At 37.9% G+C, this 20,220-nt stretch overlaps 1 protein-coding gene across 1 annotated transcript in view; it reads right to left on the bottom strand.

The window, feature by feature from the left end:
- AMN1 (antagonist of mitotic exit network 1 homolog) overlaps positions 1 to 20,220 on the bottom strand; it is a 417,395-nt gene that overhangs the window by 75,493 nt on the left and 321,682 nt on the right. The window contains exon 4 of the mRNA XM_053719024.1: positions 12,920 to 13,137. Within this exon, the coding sequence (XP_053574999.1) occupies positions 12,920 to 13,137 (218 nt within the window). The remainder of the gene's footprint in view (positions 1 to 12,919; positions 13,138 to 20,220) is intronic.

The raw sequence follows: 20,220 nt of genomic DNA, 5'->3' as shown, positions 1-20,220 counted from the left end.
TTTTATCCATTGGATCTGAAAAAGCACAGCTATCCTCCACCGGGATAGTGGTACGCTTAGCTAAAGTAGAAACTGCTCCCTCCACCTTAGGGACCGTTTGCCATAAGTCCTGTGTGGTGGCGTCTATTGGAAACATTTTTCTAAATATCGGAGGGGGTGAGAACGGCACACCGGGTCTATCCCACTACTTAGTAACAATTTCAGTAAGTCTCTTAGGTATAGGAAAAACATCAGTACTCGCCGGTACCGCAAAATATTTATCCAACCTACACATTTTCTCTGGTATTGCAACTGTGTTACAATCATTCAGAGCCGCTAACACCTCCCCTAGTAATACACTGAGGTTTTCCAGCTTAAATTTAAAATTTGAAATATCTGAATCCAGTCTGTTTGGATCAGAACCGTCACCCACAGAATGAAGTTCTCCGTCCTCATGTTCTGCCACCTGTGACGCAGTGTCTGACATGGCCCTAATATTATCAGCGCACTCTGTTCTCACCCCAGAGTGATCACGCTTGCCTCTTAGTTCTGGTAATTTAGCCAAAACTTCAGTCATAACAGTGGCCATATCTTGTAAAGTTATCTGTAATGGCCGCCCAGCTGTACTGGGCGCCACCATATCGCGCACCTCCCGAGCGGGAGATGCAGGTACTGACACGTGAGGCGAGTTAGTCGGCATAACTCTCCCCTCGTTGTTTGGTGAAATTTGTTCAATTTGTACAGATTGACTTTTATTTAAAGTAGCATCAATACAGTTAGTACATAAATTTCTATTGGGCTCCACTTTGGCATTGCAACAAATGACACAGGTATCTTCCTCTGAATCAGACATGTTTAACACACTAGCAAATAAACTTGCAACTTGGAATACAATTCTATTAGAATATTATTAAAAACGTACTGTGCCTTTAAGAAGCACAGAAGATTTATGACAGTTGAAAATTAATAAATTGAAACAGTTATAGCCTCAATCCTTGTAAACAACACAACTTTAGCAAAGGTTTAATCCCATTAGCAAAAGACAACTAATTCTGAAAGCAGAAAAAAATTACAGAATAAACGTTTTTTATCTCAGTCAACTATAATCTCACAGCTCTGCTGAGAGAAATTACCTCCCTCAAAACAAGTTTTGAAGACCCCTGAGTTCTGTAGAGATGAACCGGATCATGCAGGAAATACAATGAGCTGCTGACTGAAATTTCTGATGCGTAGCAAAAGCGCCAAAAAACGGCCCCTCCCCCTCACACACAGCAGTGAGAGAGAACAGAAACTGTCAGAAAAAAGATCAAGCAACTGCCAAGTGGAAAAATAGTGCCCAAACATTTATTCACTCAGTACCTCAGCAAATGAAAACGATTTTACATTCCAGCAAAAACGTTAAACATAATTTCTTAGTTATTAAAAAGCTTTATGTACTTCTTACAGTGTAATTCCAGTGAAGTACCATTCCCCAGAATACTGAAGTGTAAAGTATACATACATGACATTATATCGGTATGGCAGGATTTTCTCATCAATTCCATTGTCAGAAAATAAAAGCTGCTACATACCTCTATGCAGATTCATCTGCCCGCTGTCCCCTGATCTGAAGTTTACCTCTCCTCAGATGGCCGAGAAACAGCAATATGATCTTAACTACTCCGGCTAAAATCATAGTAAAACTCTGGTAGATTCTTCTTCAAACTCTGCCAGAGAGGTAATAACACACTCCGGTGCTATTTTAAAATAACAAACTTTTGATTGAAGATATAAAACTAAGTATAATCACCATAGTCCTCTCACACATCCTATCTAGTCGTTGGGTGCAAGAGAATGACTGGGAGTGACGTAGAGGGGAGGAGCTATATGCAGCTCTGCTGGGTGAATCCTCTTGCACTTCCTGTTGGGGAGGAGTAATATCCCAGAAGTAATGATGACCCGTGGACTGATCACACTTAACAGAAGAAAAACAATGTATGTCTAATTTTTACTTGCAGTGCTTAGTCAGGTCCATAGGGGTTAACTAGAGAAAGCCAGGGGGGCCAGTTTGTCTGGTGTCTGGCTTCTCAATAAAATCCAAAATATAATTTTGATAAGTTAAAAGTTGTTTATTGCTCAACGCGTTTTAACGGTAAAATTACGTCTTTTTAAAGAGCATTAAAAATCATAAAAGTATGCTGACAAACTGCATATTTGTCAGCATACTTTTATGATTTTTAACGCTTTTGAAAAAGACGGAATTTTGCAGTTGAAACGTGTTGAGCAATAAACAACTTTTAACTTATCCAAGTTATATCTTGAATTTTATTGAGAAGCTGGACACCAGATCTCTATTGTGTGAGTATATATTATTCACTCTACACATGTTTGTGTATACAACGTGACTGCCAATTGTTCTACGCAAAAAGATTCACAGTCTCCTTTGAGGCATTCTGACTCCTCTTCTGTGGACCAGCGCCTCCAACTATCCACATACTGTGTATATATGAATGTATGTATGTATACCATCACATAAATTAAGAAAGCTAGCAAATAGAATGACACTAGGATTGTCTGAGAAAGCAGACATTAGCTAATCTGTCTCTAGGGTTGATCTTTGCCCTTCTTGATATATGGTCAGACATAGTATCCTCTACTGAATAGAATTTGCTGACTTAAACTTTGTAAAGAAATGTTATTTACTTATGTTGTAACCATATTTGGAAAAACCCTTGAATTTGTTAGCTAGCCAATCATGAACTGTATTAGCCTAGATATAGAGATCAGGAATGCCCTGTCTCCTGTATATAAATACCCCCCCCAGAGAAAACCTTGTATTCTTTCTCTGTTAACCCTGGACTGAAGACTTATTCAGTCCAGGGTGAATACCACCAACAGCTCAGTGCCAATTGTCTAAGTGGTATGAACCTATCAATGTTATAATAAAAAATGAGTATATACATATATATTTAGCGCTGCGGAATCTGTTGGCGCTCTACAAATAACCGATAATAATAATAAATAATAATATACACATATTAACATATATATATATATATATATATATATATATATGTATATAAGCATACATGTGTGTATATACACATATTAACACATACAAATATATATGTATATAAGCATTCATGTGTGTATATACACATACTAAAACACATAAATATATATGTTTATAGGCATATACATATATATTTACAGGAAACACACAGTTCCCCATAGACCGCAATGTAAAGGCACTTTTAACCCCTAAAAACGGGTTTGTGCAGGTTTTTTATAATGATAAAAAAGCTAAAAATTTTTAAAATAAAAACAAAAAACAAGACTCTTAAATTTGGGGCCAATTGGGGGACATTTAGGGCTAGATAACAAGTGAGGTGCAAACTGTTTTGCGCAAGCGATATTGTCTTTACGCAAGCCTTTTTAATTGTGCTGATATTACAAGTTGAGCAAAAACACCATTGCACTAGCACAATCGCCATTTATGCTTCAATCCTTACCGCAATCTCAGAGCTGTGGTTAACTGTTTACCGAAACGAAAAAGTTGCCCAAAACACATCAAAAATACATTACAAAGTACAGTTACATATGAGAAAGGGGGGTGGGATAAGCGCTCTATATGGGAGCTCACCAGATACGGATGTATGTTATAATTTATTCTATTAATTTAAAGAGAATAAAGCCAAGTGATATATAAAAGGTTTTAATGAAAAATATGTATTATTCATATGTGGATTTCGTAGTAATGAATACCATAATATACACTATACACAGATGGTTAAAAATACATATAAGATGCCGGCATCAATTGAGTTAAAATATAGCTGAGAATTAAGCTATATACATTCAATGTAACTATTTAAAAAACAATAAATGCAATATTGTAGCATAAGTATCTAAAACATAAATATAGCTTTGATTAGGCAGAGATGTAAATAAAGGCAATATATCGATCAGCCAAAAAAACAGTATAGTAACAAAGAGCTAATAATGTCAAACCGCTCTTGTATCTGGAGCAAATATCGAGTGAGTCCAATCTGTTAGCCGTTAGTAGCAGTTATGAAAAAACAAGCCGTGAGCTGTGTGCATCACGTGACCTGACTAGTCAGAGTCCTCCAATCCTGTGAGCCAGAGGTAGATACAAATTTGAAACAAGAAAGTCTCAATAGAAAATAGACACTTTATATCCCTAGTAATACTTGCAAGTGTCCAACGAGTTTTTCGAAAAGTCAGTGATGACAAATCTTCAACTGTTTGAAACAGCTCAATGTCGATCCGTCTTTCTCCTCCCCAATATATATAAAATTTCTTCTTTAGAAGTAGGCTCCGGCCTGTGCAATATCCGCTGTGTATTATAGATGATTTTTCTATGCAGCAGAGAGTTATTACTATAATGCAGATATAATGCAATCGATGGGCACACAGGAATTACTCATACATCTACCTCAAAAGCTTTCAAGGAGGTAGAAATGAACCTGTTTTTTGTGCCGTGAGAAGGAAAGGTTATAGAACAGCACTGAGAGAAAGTCACACACAGGGATTAATCATATATCTCTCTCTATTTTTATCATAGAGGTCGAAATGAACCTGTGACTAGTAACATATGACAATCAGTGTAAAATAGTATGTAATAAAAGTAAGCAAATCTACGCGTTTCGGCAGTGTTAGCTGCCTTTATCAAGATGAAGAATCTTGATCTCTGCCTAATCAAAGCTATATTTATGTTTTAGATACTTATGCTACAATATTGCATTTATTGTTTTTTAAATAGTTACATTGAATGTATATAGCTTAATTCTCAGCTATATTTTAACTCAATTGATGCCGGCATCTTATATGTATTTTTAACCATCTGTGTATAGTGTATATTATGGTATTCATTACTACGAAATCCACATATGAATAATACATATTTTTCATTAAAACCTTTTATATATCACTTGGCTTTATTCTCTTTAAATTAATAGAATAAATTATAACATACATCCGTATCTGGTGAGCTCCCATATAGAGCGCTTATCCCACCCCCCTTTCTCATATTACACATCTATAGTCAGTATATGGAGATTTACTAGACTACTTAAGGGATTTAAGCTTACACCATTTTTTAGCACTCACACCACAACTTTTTTCTTAAAGTACAGTTACACTCATATTAAAACTGTCAAATAAAAAATATTCTAAAAAAATTGCACAAAAAATTTATAAGGGCTCAAAGATATGAGGTCTCGGGTGTTAGGAAAAAAAAAGAAGCTGCCTAAGGACTTTAACATTGAGATACATACATATACATTGCTAAAGATGTAATTATATATATGTGTGTACATATGTATTTTTATGTGTATATATGTATTGACAGATATATATATATATACACATATGAACACATAAATATATATGTACACACATATAAACATATATATAAGCGCATTTACAGCCCTGAAAACATGATAAAACAGATTTATGCAATATTCATATTTAATAAAGATTTTAACTATGTATTTACTGTAAATATTTCATATTTGTTAATGCGAATATGCTATGTTGCTTGCGCAATGGGTGTTTCTTTCAACAATTTTTCTCCATTTTGCTCAATTGACTTCTATGGGGAATGCGAAAATGCAAAAGTTTTTTCTCTCTCACCCGCACGCAAAATGTTGTTAGGATTTTTGCGATATTTGGGTTACTGCTTGCGTAAAATCATTTTTTTTGGCACTTGTAATACCAGCACAACCCTATTAGTGCATAAAGCTTAAAGTGAATGCCAATTTTGATGCTAAAGTGCCCGGTTTTTAAAAATTCAATTAAAAACAGGGGCACTTTAATTCATCAAAATTTACATTTCACTCCTGTTGAGAAAAAAAAAACTTACCTTTTAAACTTGACAGCTGCTCCAGCTTCCTCCACTCGTCGCAAAGCCTCTTCCTGGGTCTAAAATGATTCAACGCCGTGATTGGAGGATGACCTATCTATTTCAGAAATGGCTTGCAATGACCGGAGGAAGCTGGAGCTGCTGTCAAGATTAAAAGGTACGTTTTTTTTCTCAACAGGAGTGAAATGTACATTCACTTTAACACTAGTGGAGTTTTCGTGATCGCGGAAAAAAAATATATACTGTGTCCTTAGAAAATTAAACAGAGATCTGATCTCTGGTTAATTTTCTGAGCGCTAATTGCTACCGCAATCTTGCGGTAGCAATAACGAGGCACTTATAACGGCTGGTTATTTATCGCACGCCGGAAAATGGGCAAATTTGCAGTTTACGGGCGAGCGATAAATTAGCACTCAACTTGCAATCTAGCCCTAAGTGTAGTAATTAATTAATTAATTAATACTGGGAATACATTTAAATCAAACTACCAATAGTCAGTGAACAATATTTTTCTATACTCAGTTCACACTGTAAACACAGTGATAATAAGAATCATAGAGGCGCCCCCCAAGGCTAATTGATGATTCAGGTATTCCCACCAAAGGGCAGCTCTTCACTGGAGCGATAAATCTGTATAATATAGGATGGTACAAAAAGAAGAAGGCACTCCAAAGGCATATTATCTCAAGGGTATGAGCCCTCCAACCACATTCAATGGCCCCAATAGGAATTATACTCACAAGCTTCAAGCACTTATCACAAAGTGCACAATAATGCGGTCTGGGAGATTAGGAGCTTCCCAGTTGGCTCTCAAATGGAACAGTTATGTCCAAAGAACCAACAGTGCCAATTAACACCCGACAGGATCCCAATATAATACACTTCAAAATTTAAAAGTGTCAAATTCAAATGTTATTAAAATGTGCAAGATAGCACATTAAAAACAAGCTGAACGCGTTTCGCAAGGAACTCTTGCTTCCTCAAGCAGCATAAATAACATCACAATTGTACAAATATATATACACCATACAACAAACATTTATTGGGTACAAGGTTCCATATAATTGGCATATATACAAGTATCACCTGAACACAATAATAGTCACAGTGCATTACTCCAGCCACATTATAACGGATATTTAAAACTACCAATGAAAATAAATAAAACATATAGGCTGCGGCCTGTGTAGTACCGATCGTTGGATCACCCATGACGTCACACATCTCGCGATATTTTGAGAGCCAAAAGAACAACACGTGGTTATCCCTACGTCACCGGTGTATATCTCCTAGACCACCGGACTAAACATAACGGAGTCTATCCACAAACATCAGATACATTGTATCTAAATAAGGAAAAAATACAAACAAAGTATTCATTTTAATAAAATTTGAATTTGACACTTTTACATTTTGAAGTGTATTATACTGGGATCCTGTCTGGTGTTAATTGGCACTGTGGGTTCCTTGGACATCACTGTTCTGTTTGAGAGCCAGCTGGGAAGCTCCTAATCTACCAGACCACATTATTGTGCACTTTGTGATAAGTGCTTGAAGCTTGTGAGTATAATTCCTATTGGGGCCATTGAATGTGGTTGGAGGGCTCATACCCTTGAGATAATACGCCATTGGAGCGCCTTCTTCTTTTTGTATCATCCTATATTATCCAGATTTATCGTTCCAGTGAAGAGCTGCCCTTTGGTGGGAATACCTGAATCATCAATTAGCCTTGGGTGGCGCCTTTATGATTCTTATTATCACTGTGTTTACAGTGTGAACTGAGTATCCATTTTCCTCATCACCTTTTGGACTTTTTTATGGAGTGCTAAGTATATTGATGGTTTTGTATTTTAATTATTGATGTGATTGTTTTGCATATTAATGAGTGTTGTGAAATAGGGGTTTATTATTATTATTATTATTATTATTCCTTATATATAGATATATATATATATATATTTTAATAATATTGTATCACGTTATTTTATGAATTTATAGTTTGAATCACATTTACATACAGTATATATCATTTTGTTATTATTCATATTTATATATTATTTTTATAATATTAATATTTTTGAAGATAATTGTGATTATTTGTTTGTTTCACTATGCAGACACTAAAAGAAAGAGTTGACCTCAGAGAGAAGTATAATATTCAGCCTACGATTGAAACTGGTTGTCTGATGCATGATAATATATATCAACTCTTCTTTAAATTAGAATTTTTTTAAAAAAAAGAACACAAACACTGATGGGATGTACACTTTTTAAAAAATATATGGAAAAGAAAATCATTCCAAGGGGCTTGCGCCTTTTAAAAAATTGTCCTTTTAAAGAGGGTGAGAATATTTTAAAAGAATGGGAAAATGAACTGATAGAATGTTCCTTTAACTTGATGAATGTTTTGGTGTCTCATAGGGAAAAATTATTAATTGAGATAGGAAATGAAATAGATAATATACAAAAAGAGGTTAATAGGTTCCATGAACATCCTGACTATAACAAATTAAATACTGATGTTCTAGAGAAAACAGGGAATTATCAGAATGATATTATTAAGACCAAAACTGGTAAGTTAGCAAGAGATGAGGAGGACTTCAGTAGTGGGAAGATTTTTACTTTCAATAGGAAGGAAGAAATGGATTTGAACATTGAACATTGAAGGGTAATTTTGATGTAATTATGGATACTACCTGTAACAGATTGAATCTAACTATTAATCCTAATATGTGTGAGATGGGTCCTATTAGGAAGTGTCCCAATAAGAATAAAAAACATTTTAAGAAAAAGAAATTCACATATCAGGGTGCAAATAAAATAAGGGAACCCAATAACTCCAATGAACATAAAGGGGTAAATTTGTATAAATAATCCTTTGACAATTATAAAATTTCTGAACAGACTGATATGAAGGGAAATGATTGGATATTAGCCTCAAAGAAAAATGATTATAAACAACAACTTTGGGGCTCAAAGAGAATCTAATTATGATCAGATTAGACATGACGAGAATTTTGGGGTTCCCGTATCCTCTAGTTTCTATCAATTAAATGTTCATATGACATCTTTTTTAGGACAGGGGAAGGTAAGAAATTTGAGGGAATTAAACCAATCGTCTCACTGGAAGGGAGATCTAAATCTCCCCATTGGAAGGGAGATTGGACACAGAGTCCATCAAGGCTGGAAATGTTCCCAATAAGAAGGAAGCATCCGGGGACCCCCATGAAAAGATCATACGCAAACGTGGCTGCAGGGGAAGGGCCAAGGCTAGCAAAAAGAACAAATTGGAGCAATTAAATGAGGGTCTATTTAATTTATCTGATCGTAATCTAAATATTACTGAACTTAGAGTGTTGAATAAGGGTTTGAATTTTTCACCCTCAAATTCACATATTTTTGATTTATTTGTTGACACAAATAAATTTATTAGAAGGTTGTCCATGCAAAGATATTTTGCAGCAAAGAAATTGAAAGGTTCTGTTTATGCTCCTATCCTGACTGATAATATACAAGAGAGAGATGAATTGATATAGCTGTTTTGAACCTGAACAATTAACTGAAACTGAATCTTTATTTGAAGATATAATTCACTCTAATTTTCAACCAAAATCCTCCTTTACTCCCCAAGTTCAGACTAATAGTCATCTAGATATTTTTAGAAAACTGGTCTTAGATGATTTGGAGAAATTAGACCCTTTCAAGTTGGGCAAAGGGAGTTTGAATATTTATGAACGTAGGGCACTATCTAATCTAATGAGAGACACTAATATTATCATTAGGCAAGCCGATAAAGGAGGAGGAGTAGTAGTGCAAAATAAAGTGGATTACATTTTGGAAGCCAATCGGATATTGGAAGATAAGACTTATTATAAAGTGTTGGATCAGAATCCCACTATTAAATTTACTAAGGAATTAATTAGATTGGTTGATGGTGGGCTACTCCAGGGTATTTTAACTAAAAAGGAAAGAAATGTTCTCCTTCCTGAGAAACCTGGGGTGGCCTACTATTACCATCTTCAAAAGAGTTTGTCCGGGGAGACCTATAATTTCAGGTGTTGATTGTCTTACTAGTAATCTCTCGATGTATATAGATAGGTACCTTAAGAGATATGTCCAAAATTTGGATTCCTATATTAGGGATACTACTGACTTGTTGGACAAGATCAGTAAAGTGCCTGTTAGTAAAGTTGATCGGTATTGGATTAGTTGTGATGTCACAGCATTATACTCTAATATCAAACATGAATTAGGTATACAGGCAGTGAAATATTTCTTGGATTCAGACTGTTATCTCTCGGTTAGACAGCGTGATTTTTTGATTGATGCTATTAAGTTTATCCTCACTCATAATTATTTTGTTTATCTGGATAAATATTATTTACAGATTTGTGGAACGGCCATGGGGACACGCTTTGCCCCGAGTTTTGCTAACCTCTTTTTATTCTGAGCAGGACTTTATATGCCAATCCAAGTTCTGGGCAAGCGTTGTCTTCTATGGCCGTTTCATAGACAATTTGCTTTTTGTTTGGGAAGGCAGTAGAGAATTGGATTTAGATTTAGAATTTATGGACCATTTAAATTCTAATACGTGGGGTATTTCTTTTTCTCATGTGATTGAATCTGAGTATATAGAATTTTTGGATGTATCGCTTAAATGGGATACTAATGGACAGTTGATATTTAAGAGTTTTTTTCAAAAACGTGGACTCCAATAGCTATATTAATCTTAAAAGTAATCATCATCCAAAATGGTTGGATAATATTCAATTTAGCCAGTTCAGGCGTATTAGACGTAACTGTACGAAGGTGGAGGATTTTTTAGAGTCAAGAATTTTAGAGAAAAGATTTTTTGATAAAAAATATAATCCCACTTCTATTTATAATAGTAGGGACAGGGTATTAGCCCTTAATAGAGAATCCTTTTTTGAGAAGAAAAACAAAATTAAAGATATTGACAGTAAATTCACCAATTCTACTAAATTCATTACTAAATTTAATAGTAATTATAGGGGAATTGTAGACATATTGAATAAACATTGGTCTGTGTTGTCTTTGGATACTATATTAAAAGATCTCATTGGAGAAAGACCTGTTTGTGTGTTTAAAAGGGCACCCACTTTAAAGAATTATTTGGCACCCAGGAAGGTGGTTTCTACTAAAGTCAGCAGAATAAATAAAACCCAGGTTAATACATTTGTGGGCAATATGAAAGGTGTTTTTAAATGTGGTACATTTAGATATGGTACTTGTAGTTTCCTAGACAACAAATGCTTTGAGTTCAAGTCTAATACAACTGGTAAAAATGTTCCTATTAAATCCAGAATGAGTTGTGACAGTTGTTATGTGGTTTACTTAGTAGACTGCATTCGGGGGCTCCAGTATTGTGGTCGCACTAGCAGACCTCTTAGAAAACGTTGGGGTGAACATTTGAGAAATATTAAAAATACATTTCTCAAACATAGTGTGTCGCTTCACAGCATTTGTAAACATCAAGGGAAAAAATGTATTTATAAAATTAGACCAATAGAGCATATTCCCCCATCCAATCGATACAACCATTTTATGAGGCTTAGACAAAGGGAAACATTCTGGATCTGGAAGATCAGATCGCTAGCACCAGAAGGTCTTAATGAAAATATTGATCTAGCAGCCTTCAATTAAATTTGGGAATCTAAGGATTATGGACCTGTTGCTATTTTTATATTTGTGATTTTAAGTATTTTTTAGTGTTATTATTTTGTAATAATTGTATTTATTTCATAGGATGCATTGTTTTATTTACCTGTATTTTGATATTGTAATTTGTTTCCACTTTGCAAATTACGATTTTTTAGTAGACACTGTAATATGTTCACTATCTAGTTAGACTGTTATATTAGGAACATTATTAATACTTTGTTTGTATCGTTTCTTCATTTAGATACAATGTATCTGATGTTTGTGGATAGACTCCGTTGTGTTTATTCCGGTCGTCTAGGAGATATACACCGGTGACGTAGGGCTAACCACATGTTGTTCTTTGGGCTCTCGAAATATCGCGAGATGTGTGATGTCATGGGTGATCCGACAATCGGTACTACACATGCTGCAGCCTATATGTTTTATTTATTTTCATTGGTAGTTTTAAATATCTGTTATAATGTGGCTGGAGTAATGCACTGTGACTATTATTGTGTTCAGGTGATACTTGTATATATGCCAATTATATGGAACCTTGTACCCAATAAATGTTTGTTGTATGGTGTATATATATTTGTACAATTGTGATGTTATTTATGCTGCTTGAGGAAGCAAGAGTTCCTTGCGAAACGCGTTCAGCTTGTTTTTAATGTGCTATCTTGCACATTTTAATAAAATTTGAATTTGACACTTTTAAATTTTGAAGTGTATTATATTGGGATCCTGTCGGGTGTTACTTGGCACTGTGGGTTCCTTGGACGTCACTGTTCCGTTTGATAGCCAGCTAGGAAGCTCCTAATCTCCCAGACCGCATTATTGTGCACTTTGTGATAAGTGCTTGAAGCTTGTGAGTATAATTCCTATTGTGGCAATTAAATGTGGTTGGAGGGCTCAATATTTTTCTATATATACATAAAACAATATAAAAATTTAGGAGTTGTGAGCAGTTGTGATTCATTTTTTTGATCAGAGTCAGGAAGGTATCTGGAGTTACAGGTATTCTGTGGGTGTATTTAGTAAGAACGGGGGGTGGAGTCTCAGATGTCCTGTGGGCAGAGCTAGTCAGTCTGGGGGTGTGGCTAGGCAGGTACTCCAGGGCATGGTTATGCAGGGACAATGTCAGGCAAGGATGAACCATTTTCACCCTCTTTCTCTGTACAACAGAAGTGTTGTGGTGATTTTACAGTCAAGTAGAACCAGCACTTCTTTTGAGTAAACTTATAAGAGTCGCAGTTCCTTGGCTCCCAGTATGAACCACAGCTTTGTTTAGAGCTCCTATCGGCTTCTCCTATTCATCACCTCCAGTGCTATGGTTGAGACTGCTTATGGGATGACAAGAATTCACAAGGAATGTGTCTTTAGTATAGAATACAACACAACAAGTTATGTCCTTACCCTGGTAGCAGAGAAATCTACACTATGAAGAAGACTGCTGTTCTGACCCAGCGCCTGCAGAGATGCGTCAGTAATACTAGAGCAGCCACTTAAATTAAGTATCCGCAGAAGTGGGCAATGCAGTGCCAGAGCCAGGATTCCTACGTCCGAGAGGTTGGAGCATCTTTTCAGTGAGACTTCCAGAAGATGAGCACATGAATGAGCCACTGCTTTTATTCCTAAAACAAACAAAAGAAAGAAATCTAGATAACACAGAAACAATACTAATTATACACAGTACAGTAACCCTTGTACTGTTAGCGGGGCCAGTAACAACCTGACTTTCTGTTTATCTGTTACATATTAAACATTTGAAAAAAATATGAAAAAAAATAGTAAATTGTTGAACAACCAAAAGCACTACCGCAGGGTTCTTCAAACTTTTATTCCCAAGACCCAGTGCCATGATACCACAAACTTTTGTGACCCTAGTTTTATGCTTGGTCTGAAACTTTCTGAAGTAATATACAAGATATCTGCATTTTTTGGCAAAGTGACTAAAATATGTGGGTACTTTACTACTGATTGTAGTCACACTTGAAAGTCTTGTAATAGGTAATAACACACACACTTTCATAGAACACACACCACAAACACCTTCATACAACACACACAAACACACACACATACTCTCATATAACATATACACTCTCATTTAACACTCACACCACACACACTCTTATACAACGTACACACATGCACACACCACACACACTATAATACAACACACATACACATATACAACACACACACACCACATACACTATCATACAACACACACATATACAACACACACAGACACCACACACACATATACAACACAAACACACACCACATACACTATCATACAACACACACATATACAACACACACACAGACACCACACACACACACTATCATACAACACACACACACACACATACACCACTCACACACTCTCATACAACATACACACACATACACTCTCATACAACACACACATACTCTTCTACAACACACACAAGTAACGACCCAGTAAACATGATGTTGTGACCCAGTAATGGGTCACAACCTGTGGTTTGAAGAACCCTGGCTTACAGAATGGGTGATGTCATAATAGGTTAAAATTACCAAACTTAAAGGGACAGTAAAGTCAAAATTAAACTTTCATGATTCAGATAGGGCATGCAATTTTAAACAACTTTCCAATTTACTTTTATCATCAAATTTGCTTTGTTCCCTTGGTGGTATTTTTGAAAAGCTAAACCTAGCTAGGCTCAAACTGATTTCTAAACAGTTGAAAACCGCCTCCTAGCTCAGAGCATTTTTAAAGTTTTTCACAGTTAGACTGTGCTAGTTCACATGTGTCATATAGATAACATTGTGCTCACTCCCGTGAAGTTATTTAGGAGTCTTCACTGATTGACTACACTGCATGTCTGTCAAAGGCACTTAGATAAGGAGGCTGTCTGCAAAGGCTTAGATACAAGGTAATCACAGAGGTAAAAAGTATATTAATATAACTCTGTTGGTTATGAAAAAACGGGGATTGGGTAATAAAGGGATTATCTATCTTTTTAAATAACAGAATTTATGTTTGCCTGATAAATTACTTTCTCCAACGGTGTGTCCGGTCCACGGCGTCATCCTTACTTGTGGGATATTCTCTTCCCCAACAGGAAATGGCAAAGAGCCCAGCAAAGCTGGTCACATGATCCCTCCTAGGCTCCGCCTTCCCCAGTCATTCGACCGACGTAAAGGAGGAATATTTGCATAGGAGAAATCATATGATACCGTGGTGACTGTAGTTAGAGAAAATAAATCATCAGACCTGATTAAAAAACCAGGGCAGGCCGTGGACCGGACACACCGTTGGAGAAAGTAATTTATCAGGCAAACATAAATTCTGTTTTCTCCAACATAGGTGTGTCCGGTCCACGGCGTCATCCTTACTTGTGGGAACCAATACCAAAGCTTTAGGACACGGATGATGGGAGGGAGCAAATCAGGTCACCTAGATGGAAGGCACCACGGCTTGCAAAACCTTTCTCCCAAAAATAGCCTCAGAAGAAGCAAAAGTATCAAATTTGTAAAATTTGGTAAAAGTGTGCAGTGAAGACCAAGTCGCTGCCTTACATATCTGATCAACAGAAGCCTCGTTCTTGAAGGCCCATGTGGAAGCCACAGCCCTAGTGGAATGAGCTCTGATTCTTTCAGGAGGCTGCCGTCCGGCAGTCTCATAAGCCAATCTGATGATGCTTTTAAGCCAAAAAGAGAGAGAGGTAGAAGTTGCTTTTTGACCTCTCCTTTTACCAGAATAAACAACAAACAAGGAAGATGTTTGTCTGAAATCCTTTGTAGCCTCTAAATAGAACTTTAGAGCACGAACTACATCCAAATTGTGCAACAAACGTTCCTTCTTTGAAACTGGATTCGGACACAAAGAAGGCACAACTATCTCCTGGTTAATATTTTTGTTAGAAACAACTTTCGGAAGAAAACCAGGTTTAGTACGCAAAACCACCTTATCTGCATGGAACACCAGATAAGGAAGAGAACACTGCAGAGCAGATAACTCTGAAACTCTTCTAGCAGAAGAAATTGCAACCAAAAACAAAACTTTCCAAGATAATAACTTAATATCTACGGAATGTAAGGGTTCAAACGGAACCCCTTGAAGAACTGAAAGAACTAAATTGAGACTCCAAGGAGGAGTCAAAGGTTTGTAAACAGGCTTGATTCTAACCAGAGCCTGAACAAAAGCCTGAACATCTGGCACAGCCGCCAGCTTCTTGTGAAGTAAAACAGATAAAGCAGAAATCTGTCCCTTCAAAGAACTTGCAGATAATCCTTTCTCCAAACCCTCTTGTAGAAAGGATAGAATCTTAGGAATTTTTACCCTGTTCCATGGGAATCCTTTCGATTCGCACCAACAGATATATTTTTTCCATACTTTATGGTAAATTTTTCTAGTTACAGGCTTTCTAGCCTGAATAAGAGTATCAATGACAGAATCTGAGAACCCACGCTTTGATAAAATCAAGCGTTCAATCTCCAAGCAGTCAGTTGGAGTGATGCCAGATTCGGATGTTCGAACGGACCTTGAACAAGAAGGTCCCGTCTCAAAGGTAGCTTCCATGGTGGAGCCGATGACATATTCACCAGGTCTGCATACCAAGTTCTGCGTGGCCACGCAGGAGCTATCAAGATCACCGAAGCCCTCTCCTGATTGATCCTGGCTACCAGCCTGGGAATGAGAGGAAACGGTGGGAACACATAAGCTAGGTTGAAGGTCCAGGGCGCTACTAGTGCATCTACTAGAGTCGCCTTGGGATCCCTGGATCTGGACCCGTAGCAAGGAACCTTGAAGTTCTGACGAGACGCCATCAGATCCATGTCTGGAATGCCCCATAATTGAGTTATTTGGGCAAAGATTTCCGGATGGAGTTCCCACTCCCCCGGATGAAATGTCTGACGACTCAGAAAATCCGCTTCCCAATTTTCCACTCCTGGGATGTGGATTGCAGACAAGTGGCAGGAGTGAAGCTCCGCCCATTGAATTACTTTGGTCACTTCTTCCATCGCCAGGGAACTCCTTGTTCCCCCCTGATGGTTGATATATGCAACAGTCGTCATGTTGTCTGATTGAAACCTTATGAATTTGGCCTTTGCTAGTTGAGGCCAAGCCTTGAGAGCATTGAATATCGCTCTCAGTTCCAGAATGTTTATCGGGAGAAGAGATTCTTCCCGAGACCATAGACCCTGAGCTTTCAGGTGTTTCCAGACCGCGCCCCAGCCCACCAGGCTGGCGTCGGTCGTTACAATGACCCACTCTGGTCTTCTGAAGCTCATCCCTTGGGACAGGTTGTCCAGGGTCAGCCACCAACGGAGTGAATCTCTGGTCCTCTGATCTACTTGGATCGTCGGGGACAAATCTGTATAATCCCCATTCCACTGTCTGAGCATGCACAGTTGTAATGGTCTTAGATGAATTTGCGCAAAAGGAACTATGTCCATTGCCACAACCATCAAACCTATTACTTCCATGCATTGCGCTATGGAAGGAAGAAGAACAGAATGAAGTACTTGACAAGAGCTTAGAAGTTTTGATTTTCTGGCTTCTGTCAGAAAAATCTTCATTTCCAAGGAGTCTATTATTGTTCCCAAGAAGGGAACTCTTGTTGACGGGAATAGGGAACTTTTTTCTACGTTCACTTTCCACCCGTGAGATCTGAGAAAGGCTAGGCCAATGTCCGTATGAGCCTTTGCTTGTGGCAGAGACGACGCTTGAATCAGTATGTCGTCCAAGTAGGGTACTACTGCAATGCCCCTTGGCCTTAGCACCGCTAGAAGGGACCCTAGTACCTTTGTGAAAATTCTTGGAGCAGTGGCTAGTCCGAATGGGAGTGCCACAAACTGGTAATGCTTGTCCAGAAAGGCGAATCTTAGGAACCGATGATGTTCCTTGTGGATAGGAGTATGTAGATACGCATCCTTTAAATCCACCGTGGTCATGAATTGACCTTCCTGGATGGTAGGAAGAATTGTCCGAATGGTTTCCATCTTGAACGATGGGACCTTGAGAAATTTGTTTAGGATCTTGAGATCCAAAATTGGCCTGAATGTTCCCTCTTTTTTGGGAACTATGAACAGATTGGAGTAAAACCCCATCCCTTGTTCTCCTAATGGAACAGGATGAATCACTCCCATTTTTAACAGGTCTTCTACACAATGTAAGAATGCCTGTCTTTTTATTTGGTCTGAAGACAATTGAGACCTGTGGAACCTTCCCCTTGGGGGTAGTTCCTTGAATTCCAGGAGATAACCTTGAGAAACTATTTCTAGCGCCCAAGGATCCTGAACATCTCTTGCCCAAGCCTGAGCGAAGAGAGAGAGTCTGCCCCCCACCAGATCCGGTCCCGGATCGGGGGCCAGCATCTCATGCTGTCTTGGTAGCCGTAGCGGGCTTCTTGGCCTGCTTACCTTTGTTCCAGCCTTGCATCGGTCTCCAGGCTGGCTTGGTTTGAGAAGAATTACCCTCTTGCTTAGAGGATGTGGAATTTGAGGCTGGTCCGTTTCTGCGAAAGGGACGAAAATTTGTTTTATTTTTAGCCTTAAAAGACCTATCCTGAGGAAGGGCGTGGCCCTTTCCCCCAGTGATGTCTGAAATAATCTCTTTCAAGTCAGGGCCAAACAGCGTTTTCCCCTTGAAAGGGATGTTAAGCAATCTGTTCTTGGAGGACACATCCGCTGACCAAGACTTCAGCCAAAGCGCTCTGCGCGCCACAATAGCAAAACCTGAATTTTTCGCCGCTAATCTAGCTAACTGCAAAGTGGCGTCTAAGGTAAAAGAGTTAGCCAACTTAAGTGCTTGAACTCTGTCCATAACCTCCTCATAAGAAGATGCTTGATTGAGCGACTTTTCTAGTTCCTCGAACCAGAAACACGCTGCTGTAGTGACAGGAACAATGCATGAAATTGGTTGTAGAAGGTAACCTTGCTGAACAAACATCTTTTTAAGCAAACCCTCTAATTTTTTATCCATAGGATCTTTGAAAGCACAACTATCTTCTATAGGGATAGTGGTGCGTTTGTTTAGAGTAGAAACCGCCCCCTCGACCTTGGGGACTGTCTGCCATAAGTCCTTCCTGGGGTCGACCATAGGAAATAATTTCTTAAATATAGGGGGAGGGACAAAAGGTATGCCGGGCCTTTCCCATTCTTTATTTACAATGTCCGCCACCCGCTTGGGTATAGGAAAAGCTTCGGGGGGCACCGGGACCTCTAGGAACCTGTCCATCTTACATAATTTCTCTGGAATGACCAAATTGTCACAATCATCCAGAGTAGATAACACCTCCTTAAGCAGAGCGTGGAGATGTTCCAATTTAAATTTAAATGTAATAACGTCAGGTGCAGCTTGTTGAGAAATTTTTCCTGAATCTGAAATTTCTCCCTCAGACAAAACCTCCCTAGCCCCTTCAGACTGGTGTAAGGGCATGTCAGAACCATTATCATCAGCGTCCTCATGCTCTTCAGTATCTAAAACAGAGCAGTCGCGCTTTCGCTGATAAGTGGGCATTTTGGCTAAAATGTTTTTAATAGAATTATCCATTACAGCCGTTAATTGTTGCATAGTAAGGAGGATTGGCGCACTAGATGCACTAGGGGCCTCCTGAGTGGGCAAGACTGGTGTAGACATAGAAGGAGATGATGCAGTACCATGCTTACTCCCCTCACTTAAGGAATCATTTTGGGCAACATTATTATCAGTGGCATCATTGTCCCTACTTTGTTTGTCACATTCATCACATATATTTAAATGGATAGGAACCTTGGCTTCCGAACATACAGAACATCGTCTATCTGATAGTTCAGACATGTTAATAGGCATAAACTTGATAACAAAGCACAAAAAACGTTTTAAAATAAAACCGTTACTGTCTCTTTAAATTTTAAACTGAACACACTTTTTTACTGAATATACGCAAAAGTATGAAGGAAATGTTCAAAATTCACCAAAATTTCACCACAGTGTCATAAAGCCTTAAAAGTATTGCACACCAAATTTGAAAGCTTTAACTCTTAAAATAACGGAACCGGAGCCGTTTTTACATTTAACCCCTATACAGTCCCTGGTATCTGCTTTGCTGAGACCCAACCAAGCCCAGAGGGGAATACGATACCAAATGACGCCTTCAGTAAGCTTTTTCAGTGGATCTGAGCTCCTCACACATGCATCTGCATGCCTTGCTTCTCAAAAACAACTGCGCATTAGTGGCGCGAAAATGAGGCTCTGCCTATGACTAGAAAAGGCCCCCAGTGAAAAAGGTGTCCAATACAGTGCCTGCCGTTTTTTTAACAAAATTGCCAAGATTAAAATAACTCTCCAAAGTTATAAACCATTAAATATGCTTATATAGTAATCGTTTTGGCCCAGAAAAATGTCTACCAGTCTTTAAAGCCCTTGTGAAGCCCTTTTATTCTTATATTGAAAATTAAGAAAATGGCTTACTGGATCCCATAGGGAAAATGACAGCTTCCAGCATTACCAAGTCTTGTTAGAAATGTGTCATACCTCAAGCAGCCAAAGTCTGCTCACTGTTTCCCCCAACTGAAGTTAATTCCTCTCAACAGTCCTGTGTGGAAACAGCCATCGATTTTAGTAACGGTTGCTAAAATCATTTTCCTCTTACAAACAGAAATCTTCATCTCTTTTCTGTTTCAGAGTAAATAGTACATACCAGCACTATTTTAAAATAACAAACTCTTGATAGAAGAAT

This window comes from Bombina bombina, chromosome 6 (genome assembly GCF_027579735.1).
Source record: "Bombina bombina isolate aBomBom1 chromosome 6, aBomBom1.pri, whole genome shotgun sequence".
NCBI lineage: Eukaryota > Metazoa > Chordata > Amphibia > Anura > Bombinatoridae > Bombina > Bombina bombina.
Note: the sequence above shows the minus strand (reverse complement) of the source record. Positions and strands in the feature narration are given on the sequence as shown.